This window comes from Rosa rugosa, chromosome 3, assembly GCF_958449725.1.
Source record: "Rosa rugosa chromosome 3, drRosRugo1.1, whole genome shotgun sequence".
Taxonomy (NCBI): domain Eukaryota; kingdom Viridiplantae; phylum Streptophyta; class Magnoliopsida; order Rosales; family Rosaceae; genus Rosa; species Rosa rugosa.
The window spans coordinates 53747712-53770783 of record NC_084822.1 but is presented as its reverse complement, the minus strand read 5'-3'; the positions used below and the strand labels follow the sequence as shown (position 1 = coordinate 53770783).

At 40.1% G+C, this 23072-nt stretch overlaps 6 protein-coding genes across 8 annotated transcripts; 3 read left to right on the top strand and 3 right to left on the bottom strand.

Annotated features, from left to right (window-relative positions):
• Window positions 1-377: 377 nt before the first annotated feature.
• On the bottom strand, window positions 378-1123 carry LOC133739151 (uncharacterized). The gene is made up of 2 exons (XM_062166885.1): window positions 867-1123; window positions 378-793 (listed from the first exon to the last, which is right to left on the bottom strand). The coding sequence occupies exons 1-2, from the start codon at window positions 1068-1070 to the stop codon at window positions 587-589; spliced, it is 411 nt and encodes a 136-aa protein (XP_062022869.1). The 5' UTR covers window positions 1071-1123; the 3' UTR covers window positions 378-586.
• Window positions 1124-2309: 1186 nt separating this feature from the next.
• Window positions 2310-6183, bottom strand: LOC133739208 (uncharacterized zinc finger CCHC domain-containing protein At4g19190). 2 transcript variants are annotated; one of them, XM_062166946.1, is made up of 7 exons: window positions 5857-6179; window positions 5696-5758; window positions 5458-5597; window positions 5254-5358; window positions 4513-4714; window positions 3754-3871; window positions 2310-3655 (listed from the first exon to the last, which is right to left on the bottom strand). In XM_062166946.1, the coding sequence occupies exons 1-7, from the start codon at window positions 6073-6075 to the stop codon at window positions 2640-2642; spliced, it is 1863 nt and encodes a 620-aa protein (XP_062022930.1). In that variant the 5' UTR covers window positions 6076-6179; the 3' UTR covers window positions 2310-2639. The 2 variants fall into 2 exon arrangements, with proteins under 2 accessions (XP_062022930.1, XP_062022929.1); XM_062166945.1 differs by having other exon boundaries at window positions 5254-5597; window positions 5857-6183.
• Window positions 6184-9505: 3322 nt separating this feature from the next.
• On the top strand, window positions 9506-14950 carry LOC133736248 (1,4-alpha-glucan-branching enzyme 1, chloroplastic/amyloplastic-like). Its single transcript, XM_062163686.1, has 13 exons — window positions 9506-9842; window positions 10034-10250; window positions 10420-10489; window positions 10583-10852; window positions 11028-11934; window positions 12133-12249; window positions 12578-12640; window positions 12805-12912; window positions 13446-13547; window positions 13933-14000; window positions 14116-14197; window positions 14355-14471; window positions 14622-14950. The coding sequence occupies exons 1-13, from the start codon at window positions 9687-9689 to the stop codon at window positions 14781-14783; spliced, it is 2439 nt and encodes an 812-aa protein (XP_062019670.1). The 5' UTR covers window positions 9506-9686; the 3' UTR covers window positions 14784-14950.
• A 147-nt stretch (window positions 14951-15097) lies between these two features.
• LOC133736249 (glutelin type-D 1-like) lies at window positions 15098-16602 on the top strand. The gene has a single exon (XM_062163687.1). It carries the CDS (start codon window positions 15412-15414, stop codon window positions 16477-16479), a length of 1068 nt encoding a protein of 355 aa, XP_062019671.1. The 5' UTR covers window positions 15098-15411; the 3' UTR covers window positions 16480-16602.
• A 175-nt stretch (window positions 16603-16777) lies between these two features.
• On the bottom strand, window positions 16778-17903 carry LOC133739762 (uncharacterized). Of its 2 annotated transcripts, none has more exons than XM_062167561.1 (2): window positions 17672-17903; window positions 16778-17571 (listed from the first exon to the last, which is right to left on the bottom strand). In XM_062167561.1, the coding sequence occupies exons 1-2, from the start codon at window positions 17781-17783 to the stop codon at window positions 17048-17050; spliced, it is 636 nt and encodes a 211-aa protein (XP_062023545.1). In that variant the 5' UTR covers window positions 17784-17903; the 3' UTR covers window positions 16778-17047. The 2 variants fall into 2 exon arrangements, with proteins under 2 accessions (XP_062023545.1, XP_062023544.1); XM_062167560.1 differs by having other exon boundaries at window positions 16783-17571; window positions 17666-17891.
• Window positions 17904-19691: 1788 nt separating this feature from the next.
• LOC133740170 (stemmadenine O-acetyltransferase-like) lies at window positions 19692-21364 on the top strand. Its single transcript, XM_062168086.1, has one exon. The coding sequence runs from the start codon at window positions 19720-19722 to the stop codon at window positions 21163-21165; it is 1446 nt and encodes a 481-aa protein (XP_062024070.1). The 5' UTR covers window positions 19692-19719; the 3' UTR covers window positions 21166-21364.
• The last annotated feature ends 1708 nt before the right edge of the window (window positions 21365-23072 follow it).

Sequence of the window (23072 nt, the reverse complement as noted above, 5' to 3'; positions counted from 1 at the left end):
AGTAAAATCTGGATTTGCCAGATGTGAAGTTGTTAGCTGTGCTTACAACAGATGGTCCACAAAAGAGCAAATAACTTCGTTGTTTCCAGTTTCGTTATCCGCAGCCAAAATCGGACATTGCAATAAGGGGATTATGAACTAAGTGGCCAAAATTTCGTTGAACTTGATGTAGTCTCGTAGCATTTGTTGGCCATTGCAATAGGGAACCAAACGCTTGCATAGCTGCAGCTTAGGCTGTGTCTCTTCTTGTTTTGTATTATGCATCTATTACTTATGTTTGCATCTAATATAAGTTCTTGACTCCCTTTATTGATAAACACGGCAAATTTATGAACAAAGATGGTTGCTAGTATGAGATAGTGTTCAGAAAAACAGAATTACATGAGAAGCTCCCAATAATCATAATCAGATTAGCCACAAAAGATGCATTATGTCCAACAATCAATTCAGCAACATCAACACCATGAAACAAATCCCATGGCTCGAAATAAGAACATCAAAGTATTCAACATGCAAAGATAACACATTTAAAGTAGGATAATTATTTAAACACTCTTTTAAGATCAAGATATCATATCCTGCTGCTTTACTTTTTACTGGCCTTCCCAGTTATTTTCTTGGATTTGTTAGCCTCGATCTGCCCAAAAGTGGCTGTTGCATCGGTGCTTTTGATAGTGGAATAGGTAAATTCCGGTGAGAGCAATCTGGTGACCTCCGGCAACCCAACTCTGTCTTTGCCGTGCAATAATGTCTTCAAGTTCTGCTCCCAATTCCGGTCCTTGATTCCAGGGCTCTAAATAACATAACCCAATTAACCATAAGTCGCTGGTCTGTAATTCCAAGAATCATAGTAGCAAAAGCATTACCTGATTGTTGTGGAGTCTGATGAACTTGGAAATTAAGAGAGCAGTGGGAGATCGAGATCGGTCAGAAGGGTCAGGGATGCCGAGGAATTTGCAGACCTCCGGAGAGCAAGCCTTGACCTTCAGTTTTGATTCCGTGACGGAGAGAGCGGCGGCAGCCGCCGTCAGAGACCCTCCTCTTATCCTGTGAGCGCTAGCAACAGCCATCTTGATTAAACCCCGAGTTAAACCCTACAGCATATATTTTCAGAGGGGAACTGACTTTGGTTATTCCCATTTCTTACCTAGGCAGGACTACTGCTCTGGGCTGCCGAACTGGACACTGTAAAAAAAAATATCTTTTGGTTTTCTCTTCTTACTTTTTCTTCCTAGTTAATTACATTTTACTTCTCTTTAATTTTTAAACATCTTTTTTTTTTTTTGAAGGAAATGTGGATTTCATTGACGCATGCCAAGATGGCCATTACATATCCTTATGCTGCCTTCAACTAGGCAGATCAAGAAGTTGTAGCAGACTACTGTTATACATAGAGAATAGACCACCTATATTCGAACTAACCGCTCATTTAAAGTGAGCCTAGAAACTATGGATAAAAACATAGAATATAGGCCCCAACCACATATGGTTTTGAGGTTCCTAAAACAAAGGAACATAGTGTAATTAGACAAAAAAGCTAAAAACATAGGGTTGGGCCAAGGGCCTAAACCCTAGCCCAAATAGCAATGGACTAGGGCAAAACCCTAGCCCAACAGTTCGCGGCCCAACAGGGGTAGTCCACCAAAGGGAAATTTGCTCCAGACCCGTCAAGTTGGTTCGGGCCAGTCCACCTTCCTTCACAACCCTGTCGTACGTCACCATCCGGCCAAGCTCCAGCCGATTTACATCGCCCGACCTGCATGTTCCCGATCCGCCTCACCACCGCCGCGACCAAGCCGCCCTCACTGACCTGCATCAGCACAGAACAAACCATCCCGGCGATCGAAGCCATCCTGAGTTCACGCCGCCGCCGCGACCTGCATCAAACCAGAACAACCAATCCGGAGCCAAGCGTCGCAATCGCACGCCGCCAACGAATGGCACCACCGATCCAACAAAACCCAGCCGCGGGGATCGATAAACCCGACCGTACGCACGATCCACCCTTCACCACCATCCCAACCGAACTCCTTGACAAAAACCCGAGCAAAGCCCTTCAACAGCCCTATGGACAGTAGATTTCCCGTCCGGCAGCAAACCCTATGACAGCGGTGAGGCCATAGGCCATCTCCGACGTCCAGGCGCCGCCGGAGAGAACAAAGTGCAAGCCCTCTTTCGGTTTCTTATTGTACTTTAAAACTGATGATTGATCTTTTTTTTAATTTTTAAACATCTTGCTGAAACCAGTTGTACAGATATTAGGAAATTATGTCATTTAACCATGAAACTAACTTCATTTAAAACATGTATACAAAAAGCAACTGGTAATAACATTCATATTTCTTCTTCAAATGTTCAAAAGTAAATCCTTTCTTTCTTATATGGAAGTTGTATCGATGGACCATCAGTTTCATGAATACAATACAAGAAACACAGGTGACAAATAATTGGTCGTGTCAGTTGACTCGGGTCCTCCTCACGTTTCTGAGTAAAGCTCATTTCCACCGAAGCACTTTCCAGGCCAGATGTTCCAAAAGACTTGGTAAAAAAATTGTTCTGATAGCCAGAAGATTGATGAACTGGTGATGGCAACTGCAATAGTGTCTACATCTCTCATCCTCAAGAGTGGGAATCTACATCTAGTGCTTGTGTCTACTGTTTCTACTTGTACGATGCCTTTTATCATCGGTCTCATTAAATGAATAGGTAGGCTCATCCCTGCTTCTTTTACTTCTTTTCTGCCTGCCTATGTCAGTATCTTCAGACGAATAAGAATGCCGGTGTCTGCTCCACTGTCTTCTCTTGTCACTTGAATGGTGCCTATCAGGCTCAGAATCTTCGGATGAATAAGAATGTCGGTGTCTGCTCTGGTGTCTTCGCTTGTCACTTGGAAGGTGCCTATCAGGCTCAGAATCTTCAAATGAATTGGCACAACTGTCCCTGCTCTTCTCCCTTCTAAAATGCCTATTAATCCCAAAATCTTTATATGAATGAGAGTGCCTCTGTCTGTTCTTTGTACTTCTATGATGTTTTTCACCATCCGAATCCTCAGATGAGTAAGAAAGCTTGTGTCTGGTACCTCTTTGGTTCTTATCAGGCTCAGAATCTTCAGATGAATTAGCATCTCTGTCTCTGTTCTTGTCTCTTCTGTTCTTTGTACTTCTATGATGTTTTTCACCATCCGAATCCTCAGATGAGTAAGAATGCTTGTGTCTGGTACCTCTTTGGTTCTTATCAGGCTCAGAATCTTCAGATGAATTAGCATCTCTGTCTCTGTTCTTGTCTCTTCTGTACTGCCACCTGTCCATGTCAGAATCTTCAAATGAATGAGAATGCTTCGATCTGTTCCTTGTACTTCTGTGATGCTTTTCATGATTCAAATCCTCAGATGAATAAGATTCCTTGTCTTTGTTCTTTACTTCATGTCTATCAATCTCTGGTGAGCTCGATTCAGAATGGTTACGCTTCTTTTTCTTTAGCTTGGATACTTTCTTCTTTGACCCCCTCTTGTCATCCTCATCAGAAGATGACCGGTCTTCTCCACTAATGGATGGTGACTGCTTTGTTTTGCGCTTGGTCTTCTTTTTGGACTTCTTCTTGGGTTTGCTCGAGAAGTTGGCCAGCAACTCAGGGATGACATCCCCACTGAGAAATCCTAATAATGGATGGGGTTGGCAGTTATTTTGTATGCACTACAAAGACACAAGATATGCATCATATTCCAGAATTGAACTGAAATTGAAAAGTAAATACCTCCATACTCATCAAATATATCCTCCTCGGCAACTATTTGCTGGTTGGGGTCATCTGGCTTAAACCCTCCACGTGGAGGACTAATTCCTGGTTTTTGCTTGAGTTCCCACTTCAGAGGCTGAAAAAGAAGCAAAATAGGACAAGAAATAGGTATAAGTTTCATAACAGGGCACTATATTTTTAGTAGTTGCATTTCAAACAGAGTAAACCATAAAGAAGCAGGGTATTTGAATCCCAGACCAGATGGGAGCAAACCATGGGTCTAACCTTGGTTGGTCTGTCAGGGTAGTATTAACCCAACTTAAGCTGGACATTCTCGTTATCACAACATAGTTTTCCAACTCCCCACCCACCCAAAGAAAAACAGACTCAGAATCTTTTAGCTCCAGGCGAAGAGGCAAAGATAGTGATAATGTTAAATGGATCTAAAAAAAATATAGATTGTAATAGGTCACATTCAAAGGGGAGAAGAAAAACAAAAAAAAACACGGACACAACATAGTTTTCCAACTCCCCACCCACCCAAAGAAAAACAGACTCAGAATCTTTTAGCTCCAGGCGAAGAGGCAAAGATAGTGATAATGTTAAATGGATCTAAAACAAATATAGATTGTAATAGGTCACATTCAAAGGGGAGAAGAAAAACAAAAAAAAAACACAGACACACACTCACACTCACACTCACACTATGATCCATGCCCTACACTTTGAGGCTCATGAAACCTATTTGTTTTACCATTCAAATGAGCAAAGACTGACCTCACTAGGATCTGTGTGTGCAAGAATGGCAGTCAAAGGATCATCCCTTTTCAGTCGGCTCTCTTCATTAGGCATAATAACATCCTTCAATGGACATTCACGATCACCGCTTTGGTGACCAAATGTTCCACACCTGACACACTTTACATTGCGCACTTCAACTCCAAATGGTTTTGCCCTCGTAGGAACACCAGTCTCCAGCCTTTACAAACAAAACACAAATTATATTCTTATGCTTCTTATCATCATCAAAAAAATAGTGTCAACTTAACTGTTCCAATGCAGTTCAATTATGGACAATGATAGCAAATAACAAAGAATGACTTTCATGTTGAAAGATACCCTTACATGTACCGTCACTGTTGGTTACTTTCTAGTTACAAAAATATAGACACCAAGAAAACCAAACCATCATTTACAGCAAGTGATAACTACATCTTCAGCCAGGTGAAAGCAATTTCACATTGGAGTAAATCAAAAATCAACATCACAATTACTCTACGAGGAAAGGTAAATCTCAGTACGAGATCCAAACTCCCTTTTGTAACAAAATGTATAATTCAATATCATATAATCTTACTTTATGCATCAAGTGAACAAATGCAACCTAAAACAAATTTATGAAAGAGAACTGTTACCCGTCTTCTTAATGCTAATGTTATCCCCTGTTGCCACATTCGTTTCAGTCTAGAAACTATAACATAAGCAACTTGCATGATATAAAAGCTACTGAAGACACACCTAGGAGCATTTTTCAACACTTCAAACTCTTGTTCAGTAGGCAAACTGCGGCCAAATACATCTTTAGGCCTTGGTTTCTTCTTGCCTTCTTCAGCACTGGGAGGCCTAATAAGCAAGGGTCGATTAGAATAAACACGAATTGAAAATATAATCAATTGCGAAAACAAAACAAAACAAAACAAAGAGAGAGTATATATATGGTACATTGAAGTAGAAGGACCATCTGTTTGTGTTTGTTGACCATCTCTCATACTCTCATCGGCAAGCTCTGCAGCTTTGGCACTCTCGGCATTGTAACCCGGCGGACGAACATACATGAAGCTAACAGCTTTCATCGCCTCAATCTACACACAATATAATATAATGATTAAAGTTAACCAAATGTAGCTTAGCTTAGGTCAGATATTAAACAAGGAAAGAACGAAAAGAAGGAGATTATAACCTTTTCTTTATCTTTCTTGGAGATGAGAGCTGCCTGGCGAAAGAACTCCTGCTCTTGCGCATACTGCAAAAATCAAACACAATTGAAATTGATAACCATAACAAAAATTGGAGAAAAAATTGAGAGGTTTGATGGAGAGAGAGAGAGAGAAAGGGAGGTGCCTCGCGGGAGACTTCTTCGGAGCGACGCTGGTGCTGGGCCTGGATCTGCTCGGCGATCCACTTGCGGCGTTGGTTGGGGTAAGAGAGAGGGTGCCATGGCTTCTGGTTCAGGTACGAGTGGCTCCACGCTGTGCCTGACTTGGTTTTGTTATCGACTTCGCCTCCTTTGTCTGAGAACCTCTTGCTCAGCCTTATCCCTCCTCCTTCTTCGCCCTCCATCGCTTCCCCTTTTTTCTGTTTCTGTTTCTGTTTCTATGACTATGAACTCGCTGCCGCTGCTCGTCTGCTGGGTTCTACTTGCTGCCCGGTGCCGGTGGGTTTAGGGATTGGGCTTCACTACTCGGCCCAATCCTTCTCCTCTTTCTTAATTTTTAACTGGACAATATTGTTGTTCAAAAATAAATACATGCTTTTTTCAATCAAAAAAAAAAAACATTGTGTTTTTGTTTTTTTTTTTAACCCGAATCATTCTTTTGAGTTTTGCTAAATCAGAAGAACCAACTATATAGAATTATAATTAAATCACAAATTGTTCATCAAACAAACGAACAATTTGGTAAATTTAACATTCTCGCGACTAGTTGTCTATTTGTATGTGTAAATATGTTATTTTTATAGAACATCTTTAAATATTTAGGACTAAATTCAGTTTGCCCCCTCAAACTTTGGGGCAAACATCAGTTTCGTCCCTGACCTTTTTTTTTAATCATGATGGTCCCTGCACTTTCAATTTCCATAAGCAAAGTCCAAATTTCAAATTTGACGCCAAAAATGACGTCACAAGCTGATTTGGCACCGACATTGTGGCCCACTTTTCAGATTTTGATCCCCTAAGAAGGGCAAGATGGACATCTTCTATTTAATCTAATTTTCTTTTTCTTTTATTAGAATTTAATCTAATTTTTAATTTTCTTTCTTTTTTCTCTCTTCTGCTTCACTTTACCTCTGTCTTTCATATCTCCAAAGCCTAAAAGCCAAATCAATCCAACAGCTTCTCAGTCCTCCTCCGTCCTCCGTCAAGCCCGAGATTCCGGCCACTGCATCCGAACTCCAACGCCGTCGATTACCGCTCCACCAAGCTCAAATTGAATAGACCTCGATTCCCTCAACCCAAAAAGCCGTTCGGTCCTCTCAAAAACGAAGACGGCTTTCAAGCTTAATTGTTTTGCTTCTGAAGCTTGCCTTCTTAATCGTCTTCTTCTCTGTCTAATTTCCACAATCCGACAAAAATTTATAGAGAAAACCCACAACTTTTTCTTTTTCCCCTAAATTTTATGACAACTTCATCATAATCTTCTTGTGATTTTCGTCCTCGGTTTTCATCATGATCAGGTAACACTCTCAGCTTCTTTGATTATTCGTTTGCTTGTTGTGTGAATTCGAGTTGGGTTTTTGTAAAGAATTGAAATTGGAACCTGAACCAGAACCCAGAAACAGTTTGGATGAGAGACATGAAGAAGCCATTGAATTGAGCTCACAAAATCTCAGTCACCCACAACAACGAAGTTGGATCGATAACGTCATCGGCCTTCAATGTCTGACATCTCCAAAGCCATAATGGAGGTCGAGGTCAAGCTAAGGCTCTTGTCCTTTCTGTTGCTGGGATTACCCGAGTCGGTGTTTTGGCTTTGGATTGTGACAATCCTGTGGATGATTATGGGGTTTGGTTCAGTAACAGAAGATTTGGGAATCTGCGTCATGGCGGCAATCTGGTTGAATAGTTTCTAAGATTTGGTGGCCGGAGTTGGATCGATAGGGCAGAAGTCGGAGCTGGATCGATTTATATTCCCAGATTGCAAATTTCAATTTCCGATTTCGACACCACCGAAATCGAAGTGATGGCTCGATTTGCTTTGCAATTTTGATTATGTTCCCTTTGTTTTGCAATTCGATTATTTTCCATGTATTATGGGGTTTTGAATGTTGGGGTTAGATTTTTGGTGGTGTTCGTCTGGATTTGATTCGGAGCTTGTTTGGTTTGCTGAGAGATTTGGGAATGGTGCTCGATAATTTTTTTTGTCGGACCTTTTGTTCTTATGGGTTCTGTTGGAGAAGAGAGAAGGAGGTCGAGGGCGAGAGGGTTGTTGGGTTTCTCTGTCTTTCATGGCGGAGGAGGAGGAGGAGGAAGAGAGAGAGAGAGAGGGAGTCGGCCATTGTTTTCTGGTTTTTGGGGTAACAAGGGTAGTTTGGACATTTCATCCAAATTGAGGGTCAATGTCTGAAAAGTGGGCCCCCATGTCGGTGCCAAATCAGCTTGTGACGTCATCTTTGGCGTCAAATTTGAAATTTGGACTTCGCTGATGGAAATTGAAAGTGCAGGGACCATCATGATTAAAAAAAAAAGGTCAGGGACCAAACTGATGTTTGCCCCAAAGTTTGAGGGGGCAAACTGAATTTAGTCCAAATATTTATTTAGAATAGACGGTCTATTTTTATGAAACTACTATACTACTACTATAGTACATACGCAAGAGTTTACACGAATAATGTCCAAATTAGTTATATTTTCAATACGTGTTTTGGCAGTAGTCGATTCTTTACCAGTGTACAAATTTTTTTTTTATAATTTTTTTTTCCTGTGAATTTTTTTTTTTATATAATTTTTTTTTTAAAAGAGGATCAAAGGATTTCACTCCTACCCCCATGGTGACTCAAACTCAGGACCTTGATCTTAGGTAGTAGGTGCTCTAACCACTGAGCTAACACCACATCGTATCTTTTATATTTTCAATACGTGTTTTGGCAGTAGTCGATTCTTTACGACTACAATTATAAGTGTGAATCTACCACAACTAAAATTTGGCCATTGGGTACTTGGGCCACAACTAAATTTGTTTCGCAATTTTGGTACTTTTTTTCTTTTTCTTTTTTCTTTAGAGAAATCTTTAACCTAACCAAATTTCAATTCAATGAATATTATTAATCATACAAAACGCATTAAATAAACCTATTTTGGTGATTGGGGACCGATGAAGGAGATTAATGAACTCAAGCAAAATTGTCATTTCAATTTGGGCTAATTTATAATGCACAACTTGTACATTATTTTATATTTTATTTTTTCAATCATCAAATCCACTTGTTCATTGTCCCTTGTGGTATGACTCCCACTTTATCATTGGTTCTGTATAATTTGTTTAATCTTTAACCTACTCCCATAATTTTATGTCACCTATATTATTGTATATCTTTAATCATCGTCTCACTTTTGTTTTTTGTCAAACATCGTCTCACTTATCATCAAATGCTTTATTTAGAGCGATTAGTCTCAATCATACGTTATATTATTAATAAAAAGATATACATCATACTTTCAAATATATGTCTAATTTTATGAACCGTTCAAAAAAATTAAAATATGTCATCCTTCGGAATAGTATAAAATCTCCGATAAATATCTCAAAGAAAAAGAATTAATAAAATGTGGAATATTGAATATTCTAGGGAAAATGATCCCCAATATTCTAAGTGTAAAAACACCTGGAAGCAACACGTAGCCGCTGCAGGAAGGGTATAAAAGCAAACGGAACCAACGGCTGTGGAGGAGTTGTCCTCATAGTGAGCCATCCGTCGCATGTCACGTGGAGATTATATACTCGTTTCCGCTCCAAAGCAATCCCACATCCCTTTCTCCAGAAGAAGCAGTAATCATTTTCGTGAATGCGGGTCCCCCCGAGGCAACACCAACCGTCCAGATTTTTTCAGGCACGGCCTTCTTATTCTGAGGAGAGAGAGAGAGAGAGAGATGGTGGGAGAGTGTGTGTGGCAGGGTGGGAGTGAGAGTAAGACTGACAGACGAGCCAGTGAGGCCTAGTGATCGGTGAAAGAAGATGTTGGGTTCTTTGGGTCTTCATCTCACTCGTTCTTTTGAGTCTTTATCGTGTTCCAAGGACTACCTGAGTCCGAGGGTAACTCAAACTAAAGCAGTCTCTTTTCAGCTTCGACATAGAGTATTGTCCCCTCCAGGGGGTTTTAGATGTGGGAAGGTAGTTCTGCTTCACGTTTCTAAATAATCTGGCTTGATTTCCATTACTAAAGTAGCAAAAGGATAGGGATTTCATCTATGTGGGGGTTTCAGCGTGAAGTTTTTTTTTTTTTTTTTTTTTTTTTTTGGCGGATTTCAGCGTGAAGTTTTGAGCTAAGTAAATATGAATTATTTTGTTGTTTTGTTTGTTAGTTGGAGCGTAGTCCCAGTCCCAGAGTTTCAGCAGTTTTGACAGACGACAGCTCGAAAATGACAGTCAGTGATGAAGAGATGGAAGATATTGGTGTTGTGAGAACAGATTCAAACTTGGAGCCATACAAAGATCACTTCAAGCATCGAATAACAAGATATTTGGAGCAGAAGAGTCTCTTTGAGAAATATGAAGGAGGTTTAGAGGAATTCGCGCAAGGTGATTTGTATTTCCTGTCATCAATGCTTTTCCCTTTTGGTGGTTTATACTTTATACATGGATATCTATCTATGAATGCTTTGGATCATAACATATGGAACTGTTTAGACGATATCATTTTTCTTAAACAAGGTTCACAGTATGAAACACTGTTTTGCTGCTCCTGTAGGTTATGTGAAATTTGGATTTAACAGAGAAGATGGTGGAATTGTGTACCGTGAATGGGCCCCTGCAGCTCAGTGAGTTCATTAGCTTTTGAACAAAACCATTGGATTAGCTTCAGATATGATGCATAATTATATTTTGATTGATTGTGTAATTCTAAAACTTAGGGAGGCGCAACTTGTTGGAGACTTTAATGGATGGGATGGCGGCAAATACGAGATGGAGAAGGGCGAATTTGGGGTATGGAGTATTAAGATACCCGATTTTGATGGAAGTCCAGCTATTCCTCACAATTCAAAGGTTAAATTCCGGTTCAAGCATGGAAATGGAGTTTGGGTTGATCGTATTCCTGCTTGGATTAAATATGCCACTGTGGACCCAACAAGATTTGCAGCTCCATATGATGGTGTGTACTGGGATCCACCACCATCAGAAAGGTATTCTGCAATTTTTCTCTACTTTGCAAAATGGTCTGATGATTTGGAGAGTTTCTACTTTCTAGCAACTTAAATTTTGGCATCTAACAGCTAGAAACCTGTTTTACTTTCCAAGTTAGCCTCTTTATAATTTAACTTGGTTTTTCTAGTAAGTTTTATCCATTGGATCATGCAGGTATCAGTTTAAGTACGGTCGTCCTCCAAAACCCAAGGCTCCACGAATATATGAGGCCCATGTTGGAATGAGTAGCTCAGAACCCCGCATCAGTTCATACAGAGAATTTGCTGATAATGTTTTGCCTCGTATCCAAGCAAATAACTATAACACAGTCCAGCTGATGGCCGTGATGGAGCATTCCTATTATGCATCCTTCGGTTATCATGTGACAAACTTCTTTGCCGTAAGCAGTAGATCTGGAACACCTGAGGACCTTAAATATCTAATTGATAAAGCACATTCCCTAGGTTTGCGTGTATTGATGGATGTTGTTCACAGTCATGCAAGTAATAACGTCACTGATGGCCTCAGTGGCTTTGAAGTTGGTCAAAGCACACAAGATTCCTATTTCCACACAGGAGATAGAGGCTACCATAAGCTATGGGATAGCCGACTTTTCAACTATGCTAATTGGGAAGTTCTCCGCTTCTTTTTATCCAACTTAAGGTGGTGGCTGGAGGAGTATCAATTTGATGGGTTTCGATTTGATGGAGTAACTTCCATGCTGTATCATCACCATGGCATAAATATGGCATTTACAGGGAATTATGACGAGTACTTCAGTGAGGCAACAGATGTTGATGCTGTTGTTTATTTGATGCTTGCCAACTATCTGATCCATAAAATATTGCCATCTGCAACTGTAATTGCTGAAGATGTTTCTGGGATGCCTGGACTTGGTCGGCCTGTCTCTGAAGGAGGTGTTGGTTTTGACTACCGGCTGGCAATGGCCATCCCTGACAAATGGATTGATTATGTGAAAAACAAGAAAGACGAAGAGTGGTCGATGAAGGAAATTTCATGGAGCTTGACGAATAGGAGATACACTGAGAAGTGTGTTTCCTATGCTGAGAGTCATGACCAGGTATGAGGATTTCTTTTTTTGCAAGAGACCAGTAGAAACAATAGAGTCAAGTTTTGTCATGGTGTATATGTTTTTTCTTTTGTTTTTTTTTTCTTTTTTCAAAAATCTTTAAAATGTCAATGGTCTTCTTTCATGTTCTCGTTATTGTTGCAAAATTTAACTTCTCTTTACAATTTTGGTCGCTACTGCTTGTTGCAGGCAATTGTGGGTGACAAGACGATTGCATTCTTTTTGATGGATAAAGAAATGTACTCTGGCATGTCTTGTTTGAATGAAGCATCTCCTACTGTTGAGCGCGGGGTTGCTCTTCACAAGGTTTGTTCTTCTACTTTTGGTACCGGAAGCATCAATTGCATATGCTGTTTCTCTTGCTCATTTTGTTTGTATATACAATGGCTACATCAACAAGGATCACAATGATCAGATTACACCAGAAATGTTCACCTATCACGGACAAAGTAGCTAAAATATTTGTTTTGACGATCTTTTGGGTCACCGACTTGCATTTTGGGTTTGGAGAACATCTGAAGTTCTGAACTACTGCCAGTTCTTATTAGCATATTTATCTGTGACATGCTTTCCTTCTCAATATATTAAGTTTGTGGACTTATTTAGCTCTCATTGTTGTTTTCCACTTTTTCAGATGATACATTTTATAACTATGGCATTAGGAGGCGAGGGTTACCTTAACTTTATGGGTAATGAGGTAAGCACATTTGCTAGTATGTTGTGTGCAAAACACTTGGTGCTGCAGTGCAGCATGACCTTGAAAATTTCATATCGAGAGCCACTTCTTTTGTGAGAATATTTAAGACGTGAAAAAAGTGTCGGCACGTGGCAACCCTGTAAAAAGATTGGTTTATTTTATAGTTTGGACACCCTGAGTGGATCGACTTTCCAAGAGAAGGCAATGAGTGGAGTTATGAAAAGTGCAGACGCCAATGGAACCTGGTGGATACAGATCATTTAAGATATAAGGTCTGGACTCTGGAGACACAATCTACATTTACTGTTTTTAGCATTTGTTAATTTTGCATGTTTTGTTACATCTTCTGTCAATGGCTGCTCAAATTAAACATTTAACCGTTGTGGCATGAACTGAGAAATAACTAGTTGGCATCCTTTGTAGAGTTTTCATGTGTGTGCTTGCATGTGAGCTTTCATGCACGTGTGCATATATTTAACACAAATCAGATTTACTGGACCAGTATAGTATATCTACTGACATTCCATCTGTTCAGAGTGCTTGTTCTAAAACTATGTTCACAATATGTTCTCAACCATGTGTTCTCTAAGAATCAGTCTCGGTTTATTGATTAAAAACTCGTGTGGAATCATGATGGAACATGGTTATTGATGGTCTTTGGAACTATATTCTTAATATTTGAGTTTTTGTTTTCTGACCCAAAAAAAGTTATGAGTTTATGTTGTATAGTTGATTTCTTTGCTTTTACATGCAATAAAAAAGTTTAATGTCACTTATTACATCCTTATTCTTGCAACTTGTCTAGTTTATGAACGCATTTGACAGAGCTATGCACTTGCTTGATGAGAAATTTTCGTTCCTTTCATCAACGAAGCAGATAGTGAGCAGCACAAATGAAGAAGACAAGGTAAGATATGGTGGTGTTCCTTTACTGTTTTTTGAACTGTGGTAGTATTCTATCTTATTATACAAATAGCAGTAAGTGGATAAGTGGTTCCCAGTTCTCATACATCAAAAGGAATAAACCAATTAAATTACTGCACATATTAACAATAGTGGGTAATGTGGATAACAATTGTGGGTAATAGTCTGAGCAGCAACCCTTGGAATTAATATGGATATCTCTAGTGGGTAACGTTTTTAAAGTATGCTCCTCTGTTTGACCAACCAGTCACCATTTCTCTTTGCACTTTTATGAACATGAGTTTATGGATAAACTAGTCAAGTAAGAATGTAAACAAAGATGATTGATTATTTCAACTGACAAGTATTTTTGAAATTGCGGGTTGCAGGTTATTGTCTTTGAGCGTGGAGATCTAGTTTTTGTATTTAATTTTCATCCAGTAAACACATACGATGGGTATATTTCCTTTTGCTTATTTGTTGATGTAGCTGCATGCTCGATAGAAGCAGTTTGAACAATGATTGTACTGGCAAATTACGTTATTAAGTGAATTGTGTTCTGAAACATACAGGTACAAAGTGGGGTGTGACTTACCTGGGAAGTACAGAGTTGCACTAGATAGTGATGCTTTTGAATTCGGTGGACCTGGAAGAGTAAGGATTCCCTTTACATACCTATTCCCAGTGTTGTATTAAGCAGAAGAGTATTTTAGGGAAATTGCAATTAAAATAATCGCAGAAACAAAAAGTAATGCACCATCTCTCTTTGTTATCAGAAGTTGTTGATACGTTTATTACATTTTACTGGCAGGTAGGCCATGATGTAGACCACTTCACATTCCCAGAAGGAATACCAGGGGTTCCTGAAACAAATTTCAACGGCCGTCCCAACTCCTTAAGAGTACTCTCACCACCGCGAACATGCGTGGTATGATAATCTCCTGACAGTTTTGTTAATCATGACTTTCAAGTTTTCTTACATCTAGTGGTTGTGAGGTGTGATATTTTCTCATTTGCTTTAATGTGGCAAACGAACATCTGTTATTGTTCTTGATCATTCTGTTACAAACTCTTCAAGGTTTATTATCGAGTGGATGAAAGTAAGGAGACTGCTGTGAAGGAGGACTCGGCAGCAGAAGTTGTGGTTGGGCGGGAGAACTCCCAATTGCTTGGATCCGTGAAAGATGGAAATGTTGGTCCAGGAGTGGAAGAGACCGTCAAAGTTTCGTCAGATAACTGAAAGTGGTGCTCCCACTGATGGATTCTGAATGTGAATAAAATAACAGGATAGATTCTCTATCACTTGCAGATGCAGTCGCACCAGAATGTACATGAAATAAACCATCAGCATTACTATTGAGTTTGTAATTTTAATTCTGAATTCTAAATTTTAGTGTGCTTTGCCAAGCTCGAATTGCCCTATATATCACTGTTAAACGTATGCGATGGGAATGAATTGATCAAACAACACCAACTAAGCTAGTAAAGTTATTTCCTCAGGGTTTCTTTCCCAGTTGATTCAGGATAATGCCTATGTAATCAAATGATCCCAATTATTACATCTTAATATCTTATGCTAAATTCAACCCGGATTTGGATAATCCAGATTAATCCCAAGTGTAATCAAATACTGAATCCTTTCTCCTTGTAGAAGAGACATACTCCTGGATAATCCAGATTAATCCCAATTGTAATCAAATACTGAATCTTTCTCCTTGTAGAAGATGACATGATCCTATAGTCGTACTTATATATACACCCTCAAACATCTGCACTTATCATCGGTCACAGACATTGTTCTTGATATTTAGTACTATCGTCACTTTGCTCTCGTTTTAGGTTTTTCTGCTTTCTGGTTAAGAGAGAAGATGGAGATTGATCTTACACCAAGGTTGGCTAAGAAGGTTTATGGAGGAGATGGTGGTTCCTACTCTGCCTGGTCGCCGTCAGAGCTTCCCATGCTCCGTGAAGGTGACATCGGAGCTGCCAAGCTCTCTCTGGAGAAGGACGGCTTTGCTCTCCCCAATTATTCTGACTCTGCCAGAGTTGCTTATGTCCTTCAAGGTAATGGAGTAGTCGGGATTGTTCTGCCGGAGAAGGAAGAAAAGGTTCTTCCAGTGAAGAAAGGTGATGCCATTGCCCTCCCTTTTGGAGTTATCACTTGGTGGTACAACAAGGAGGACACTGAGTTTGTGGTTCTTTTCTTGGGTGATACCAAAACAGCTCACAAAAGGGGTGAGTTCACTGACTTCTATCTCAATGGCTCTAATGGCATTTTCACTGGCTTCTCAACTGAGTTTGTCGGCCGAGCATGGGATTTGGAGGAGAGTGTTGTGAAGACTCTTGTTGGCAAGCAAACCGGCAAGGGCATTGTTAAGTTGGGGGGAGCTAATTTGCCTGAGCCAAACAAGGAACATAGAGATGGGATGACATTGAACTGTGAAGAGGCTCCTCTTGATGTTGATATTGAGGGCGGTGGAAGAGTTGTTGTTTTGAATACTAAGAACCTTCCTTTGGTCGGTGAGGTTGGGCTTGGTGCTGATCTTGTTAGGTTGGATGGAAGTGCTATGTGCTCCCCTGGGTTTTCGTGCGACTCTGCATTGCAGGTGACTTACATTGTTAGGGGAAGTGGCCGTGTCCAAGTTGTTGGTGTCGATGGAAAGAGGGTCTTGGAAACAACCGTTACAGCTGGCAACTTGTTCATCGTTCCTCGATTCTTTGTCGTTTCAAAGATTGCTGATCCGGAAGGCTTGGAATGGTTCTCCATCATCACCACACCCAATCCAATATTCACTCATCTGGCTGGAAGTATTGGTGCTTGGAAAGCACTGTCTCCTCAGGTGCTTGAGGCTTCTTTCAACGTGGATTCAGATACTGAGAAACTCTTCCGATCAAAGAGAACTTCTGATGCAATCTTCTTCCCTCCTCCGAAGTGAATCGATGAGCTAATACGATAAGCAGGTTTCATTGCCTTTTTCAGTAGGGATTTGTTTGCCTCTTTTAGTTGGGATTTGTTTGGCTTTTTATAGGTCCTTCGTTTTATTGTATTTTTCATTAACGTTGATTCTAGTGGTTTTAGTTCTAATGTTCATCTTTTGATAATGAGTTTTTGTTAAATTTTTATTGCTGATTCTCAATGAGATTGTTAATTTCCCTCTATAATCCCATTCATCCCTGTGACTCGATTCTCTGCTTTATTAGCAAATAATAATGCATTTCAACGACACCTAACTTGGTTCAATATCACAAGACAAACTGAAAAACATGTATAATTGCAAGACAAATTTCGAATCTTTTCAACAATAACAATATCTAGAACTGCTAACATGTTAATTCAGACAATAACATCTGAATGAACAACACTGAGTTCCATAAACAAAGAAAACAGAGGCAAGCCAATATAACCCCACAAGTTCATCCCCAACTCCAAATCACAGAGTTTCAGAAACAAAGAATCAAAGGCAAGCCATATTACCCAAAACATAAACACCATTACTCAAATTCCTAATACCCAACTCTTCGAGATGCTGTTCCTATCACCGATTTCTGAGCAGAATACAGAGCAGGAGGCTGAGCCAGAGGAGGCTTCTTATTCTCCTTGCTCATACTCCTCAGCATATACCTCGGCGTCTGGCTTGTCCTCTCCACCGAGTAGGCCGCAGACACTGATTTCCTCATGCTTTCCAGCTTCCTAGTCCCACTGCCTCGCTTCGCAGACTCCACCGCAACCCCCAGCTTCTGCTTAAACGCAGACTTAAACTCCTCCCCTGTTCCTGTTCCGCCATACTTCTTCCTCAGCCTCTCATTTCTTCTAGCAGAGTATTCCTCATAGAATCTCCCCCTCTCAAACAAAGGGCTTGAATTAGCACTCACTGATTTACGGACCCCACCGGCCTTTTCGCAATCTTCATCCCCGAATTCCTTGCCGACCATCTTAGCCAGAGCCCTCAATTCGCAGGAAATGGAGCGGTACTCTGGCCGGAGATCCGGTTCCTCCATGTCCCACATCCGGCTCGGTTTCTGGGACCCTGAATCAATCAAATAACAAAAGTATCAGTAAAGATTGCTGCAGCGAAAAACAACGAGTGAATTTTGATCTGGGTTGGCAATAGAACAACGCACCTAAACCTGGTGGGGTTTGCAGAGAGGTTGGGCCTGATCGGAGGACCCGACTGGGCGGTCGGACCCGGATCGGGGACTTGGCCAGCGGAGGCTTGCGGTCCAGTTTCATCCTTGACATTGTTGGGTTCAGATTTCAGAGAGATTGTAATTTAATATTAGGATGGAGCGTATCTTTGTATTGGGGTAACTGTGTCGCTTTGGCTTTTATTGAGGGAAAGGGGGGCTGTCTCCAACGGTCGTATTGGTCCCAGATTTGAAACTTGGATTAGTTTCCGGTCAATTCATTAAGTGGCTTTCCTAATAGAAGAGGTATGCTATTTGAGGGGGTTACGACTATATGGTAACCGTATTAATATCTGAGGATCTGTCAGCTAAAACGTTTATGTGGAATTAAAGGAAATTGGGCTTTGATTTGACCAAGCAAAAAGATATTGGGCTTGGATATTGTCTGTCTTATCATTACTGTTATTGGGCTAAGATTAACATTTGAGTTGAGCTTCGGCCACCCATACTATACTTTATCATGTTTTTTTTTTTTTGCGTTTCACCATGAAATAATAAAACTCAAAAGTTGTTAATCACTTTCTGAAGAAAAGATTACTTTCTCATAAAAAAATAAAAAATTTACTTTTTTGAATTCCCCTAACAATTTTCTTCTAAATAATAGGAAAGAGGAAGTCGAATTTGAAACCTCTATCACAATGTGTCAGTGAAAATTACTTTACCCCTATTAGATTAAACGTTAAGAAAAAATTGGTGGGAGAAAAAATTGCAAGTCGACTTAAGCCCTGTGCGCCTGAATTACTTGCTATCTTAAGGGGTCTGGAGTGGTGTATTGAACAAGGGTGGAGGCGGATAGTCGTCGAGACGGACTGTATGGAGGCGGTGCTTTTAGTAAATGGGAATGATGAATGTCTTGCTGAGGAAGGTGTGTTAGTTGACAGGATCAGATTCTTGCTGGGTTCTGTTGGTGTCCAAGATATACATTATGTCCCAAGGAGTGCTAACAGGGTGGCACATGAAGTCGCAGGTTTTGTAGCTCGTGATAATGGGCGACATGTTTGGTTAGGGGTTGGGCCCTCTTGGCTCATGGATGTCATTTTAGATGACGAACCCGTAACTGTTTTGGTTAGTAGGGAGGAGAGTGGAGATTTCTTGTCCACCACCGGTCATTTCCGGATTCTGTAATTCTTTTGTTGTTGAATAAAATCGTTATCCATTCTAAAAAAAAAAAAACGTTAAGAACTTGTTTAAGTCAATTTTATAAAATATTTTAGTATTGAGATTAGTAAATCATATCTCAAAATATTTTAAGTATCATCGCATTTAAACTAAGATTGAATTCCACCATAACATCTACGGAAGTATTACTTTTCGTTACTTCCAAGTTTTGTGAATGCAAGAAACACCATGCCCTCAATATGTAAAAACAAGTTACATCACATTCAGAAAGGGGGTCTACGTTTTGTTAGGCTATTCTTGGCCATTTGTAACACAACGTTGCTAATGCGATCGACTCGATAACAACTGAACAAATTGCTGGGGACAAACCCAGGCGGCAGCTGCGATATGATATCATTGATCCTATTTCTAATCCATACAACACCAACAACGTCATTACCTACGCAGGAAAGCACTCAAAACAGGCGACGAGGTCTCCGATAATGATTTATGTATTGGATCGATCAACATGAGCTTATATCTAGAAACCTATCCCCGTTGAAATCGATGCTTAATTCTTGTCAGATTAGCCTAGCTAATAATATATCATAATTATTCTAGCTACTATGTGTACGTACGTTATTGCATGTTTTAGCCTACGGATAAGACAATCAAAGCTGGAGCAGCACCTCATGTAGAAAGATTCCTATGATTCACCAATTAATCCACTTAATTTAATTGTTAATTAAGTGAGATAATCAAGAAGAATAATCTTTATCTATCTAGCTTAATATTATATTGATTTCTGTACGTAGCTAGTTAGTCGTAACAATTACTATAAATCCCCTGGAATAAACGTTCTTCTTAAGCTTGCCAATCCAACAGAAACGAAAATGAAGGTATTGCAGGTAGAAGTTTTTTCTGAAGAGAAGATTAAACCATCTTTCCCAACACCCTCTCACCTCAGAACCTTCAAGCTTTCCCTTCTTGATCAGCTCATACCAGCTCCCTATGCTCCCATTATTCTCTTTTATTATCCCATTACTACCATTACCACCACCAAAAGACTAGATGTGCTGAAGGCATCTTTATCCGAGGCCTTGACTGAGTTCTACCCCCTTGCCGGGAAGCTCAAAGATGATGAGCTATCTGTTCAGTGCAACGATGAAGGAGCTGCCTTCATCGAAGCCAGAGTTAAGTCCTTTTCCCTTCACGAGTTTCTCAGCCGTCCTGAACTTTTTGATTCGTTGCTGAACCAATTCCTCCCTGGAAATATTACTCATACGAGTAGTAGCAATTTTATTACAAACATCCAAGCAAATGTGTTCAAGTGCGGTGGCATTGCCATTGGCCTATGCATCTCACACAAGCTCCTTGATGGTGCTGCCTTGTGCACTTTCCTCAAGTCATGGACTGCTATTGGTCGTCGACTAGTATCAGGATCATCGGAGAAAGCAGCAGCACCGCGTATATCCCCCAACTTATTTGCTGCGGCTTCTTTGTTCCCCACAAATGGCGATCTGTGGCTTAGAGATTCCTCTCTTCACATGTGGGGCTCCTTGTTCATAAAAGGCAAGGAGTCTAGTGTCACAAAAAGATTTGTGTTTGATGCCTCGGCTATAGCCACCCTCAAGCTCAACACTCGAATGGCTCGAAAGAAACCACCCACGCGCGTTGAGGTGGTTACGGCTTTCTTGTGGCAGTGCTGCATGGCTGTCTCTAAAGAGAAACATGGTGTCCAAAGGCCTTCACTGCTGACACATATTGTGAACCTCCGCTCAAAACTACGGACTGCAATGGATGATTCCGATTCCGATTCTGATCTTGAGCACTCCACCGGAAACCTCCTTTGGATGGCAGCCGCACGATCATATATCGGAGATGTCGATGATGATGGTGATGATGAGGAGGAGGAGCAGCAGCAGAACTTGGTCTTGCCAGGCTTGGTGAGTGAGTTGAGTAATGCATTGTCGAAGATTGATGCTGATTTTGCCAAAGAAATCCGAGGGAAGCAAGGGAAGTCTCTATTGATTGATTCTCTGGAGGGAATCATGAACAGTGATGGGTTGGATTTAGATTATTATGGGTTTAGCAGTTGGTGCAAGTTTGGGTGGTACGAAGCTGCTGATTTTGGGTGGGGGAAGCCTGCATGGGTGAGCAGCATTGGTTCCAGTAGTGCTCCTCATTTCATGAATCTGATCATTTTGGTGGACACAAAGTCCGGTGACGGAATCGAAGCATGGGTCACCTTGGATCAGCATCAGATGGCTCTACTGGAAGGCAACTCCAACCTTCAGAAATTGGTTTCAGTGGATCCTAGTCCTTTGATCTTAAATTAACTCTTATGTATAATTGTATATGGTGTAAGGTTAACTACCGTCACAAAGCTTCCATTCGCTTCACTCAGTTATCTGGTGATCGATTAAGGAATTTGTGATCACCCACCCTTGAATCTGATATCCAGGGTTGAGGTTAGAAGAGTGTATTTAAATATTTTTAATGTAGTCATCAATGTTTAATCCAAGTGTGGTAAGCAAACCTTTTAGTCACATAGTAATCGATTCGAATGAGCATCAATGAATACACCACAACCATATATATGAACACCAATTAATACTCCATCTTACAAGGTATATATTAGTTTGATATATGATGAAGTACTACTTGCAACTTTAGCTGAATATAATGTGTTATCTTGCTAATGTGTACGTAGTTTAGTTGTGATCATTAGCTAGAGTAGGGTCAACCATATAATTATAGTAGAGATAATGTCAATTATATAACCCAAATTTCAATTTGAAAACCCTAGCTAGCTGAATCCTAGTCTGAACAATTCTTAGACAGTGATTGAACATGCTATGTTAGTATGAGTTTACGTTACTAAGAGTGTGAGAAAAAAGAACTTTACTAACAAAAAATAGTTTCGATTTTTATATATTGGGTTAGGTCGTCGAACTATTTTAGTTGTTCGATATTCCGTCAGTCCAGCCGTCCGACCCTCCAATTTCAATAAACGGTGCTTTTGTACTTTTAGATATTTCAGATTTCTAAATTAATAAAGGGTGCTTCTAAATGTACCCAGCAAAAATCTATGTACACCCAGCAACCTATTTAAATTAAAAATATATAAAACAAATTTGACTAGTTTCCTATTATGCCCCCATCGCTAAACACTGACACACAAAAAAATCTTTCCAATATCTTTATCCTTAGCACAGAGTCAAGTCGTCTGGAGGAGGTGCTGTTGGGCCTGGGGGAGGTAATGGAACGGCGGTGCCACGACGGAGGACGGCGAAGGAGGCGGCGGGGCCTGGTTGGAAGGGTAGGTGGCAGACTGGACTTGATGGGTGGTAATGGGCAGTGATGGTGTTGCAGTTGTTGTAGTTGTAGTTGTTGGCATTGTTGTCCATTGGTGGGATTAAAGTTTTGATGTGTCGAACTGGAAATGGGGGTTTGGTAATAGGGTGCGGTGAGGTTTGATTTTTGCAGGGATTTTTTGTAGTGGGAATTCAGAGTTGGAGTTTTATTAGCACAACATCAAGTTCGAGGTTGTTTTGTCTGGGGATGAAGTACTCTTAGTTTCTTCTTCTATGTACTACTGCAATCTAATATTCTTGAATCTTGATTTTGGGTATCAATTCCACCTTTCTTAACTCTTGAAAAAAATTATTCTACTTTAATTGAAAATCAGTTAAGCCAAAAACTTAAGTATATTTGAAACATAAGCAATAAGCACCGTAGAATTGCTCCAGGTACACGTTCTTATCAGAACATCTCTGGGTTTCTAAGCGACGAGAAAAGAAAGGGAAGAAGATGTTGTTGGGTACAAGATGAGGGTATTTTAGAAAATTTAGCTGAATTTAATTAAATATTATTGGATATAAATAATTAGCTGGGTACACACTTAAAACTTTGATGAATACATCTAGAAAGACCCTTAATAAATTGTGTTTGGTGCGTATGAGTATATGACTATCCTACTGTCTATGCTCTATAATTTTTTGATGACTTTATATGCTCTATAGTTACGCAACTAAATTTATTTACTCTTGCATCCTATTGGGTTGCTATCATTGTGATACAGGTAGGTGTGGACATGGACAAATAAGAAGTTATAAGATGCGATGATGCCATTTCGTTTCCGACTGGCCGGAGGAGCAGGAGATGCCATGGAAATGTAAATAATGAAATTTAATTGTAAATACAAATTTTAAATAGGTAAAGGAGAAACAAAATCAAGACCGTT

What these genes read in the sequence shown, in the direction of transcription:
- LOC133739151 (XM_062166885.1), bottom strand. Translation starts at nt 1,070, where the DNA reads ATGGCTGTTGCTAGCGCTCACAGGATAAGAGGAGGGTCTCTGACGGCG. An exon ending in TCAGACTCCACAACAATCAG is followed by an intron (nt 794 to 866) that starts GTAATGCTTTTG and finishes TATGTTATTTAG; the next exon opens with AGCCCTGGAATCAAGGACCG.
- LOC133739208 (XM_062166945.1), bottom strand. Translation starts at nt 6,075, where the DNA reads ATGGAGGGCGAAGAAGGAGGAGGGATAAGGCTGAGCAAGAGGTTCTCA. An exon ending in CCGAAGAAGTCTCCCGCGAG is followed by an intron (nt 5,759 to 5,856) that starts GCACCTCCCTTT and finishes TGATTTTTGCAG; the next exon opens with TATGCGCAAGAGCAGGAGTT. An exon ending in TATATTTGATGAGTATGGAG is followed by an intron (nt 3,656 to 3,753) that starts GTATTTACTTTT and finishes ATCCATTATTAG; the next exon opens with GATTTCTCAGTGGGGATGTC.
- LOC133736248 (XM_062163686.1), top strand. Translation starts at nt 9,687, where the DNA reads ATGTTGGGTTCTTTGGGTCTTCATCTCACTCGTTCTTTTGAGTCTTTA. An exon ending in TTTAGAGGAATTCGCGCAAG is followed by an intron (nt 10,251 to 10,419) that starts GTGATTTGTATT and finishes CTGCTCCTGTAG; the next exon opens with GTTATGTGAAATTTGGATTT. An exon ending in GATCCACCACCATCAGAAAG is followed by an intron (nt 10,853 to 11,027) that starts GTATTCTGCAAT and finishes TGGATCATGCAG; the next exon opens with GTATCAGTTTAAGTACGGTC.
- LOC133736249 (XM_062163687.1), top strand. Translation starts at nt 15,412, where the DNA reads ATGGAGATTGATCTTACACCAAGGTTGGCTAAGAAGGTTTATGGAGGA.
- LOC133739762 (XM_062167560.1), bottom strand. Translation starts at nt 17,783, where the DNA reads ATGTCAAGGATGAAACTGGACCGCAAGCCTCCGCTGGCCAAGTCCCCG. An exon ending in GCAAACCCCACCAGGTTTAG is followed by an intron (nt 17,572 to 17,665) that starts GTGCGTTGTTCT and finishes TGATTGATTCAG; the next exon opens with GGTCCCAGAAACCGAGCCGG.
- LOC133740170 (XM_062168086.1), top strand. Translation starts at nt 19,720, where the DNA reads ATGAAGGTATTGCAGGTAGAAGTTTTTTCTGAAGAGAAGATTAAACCA.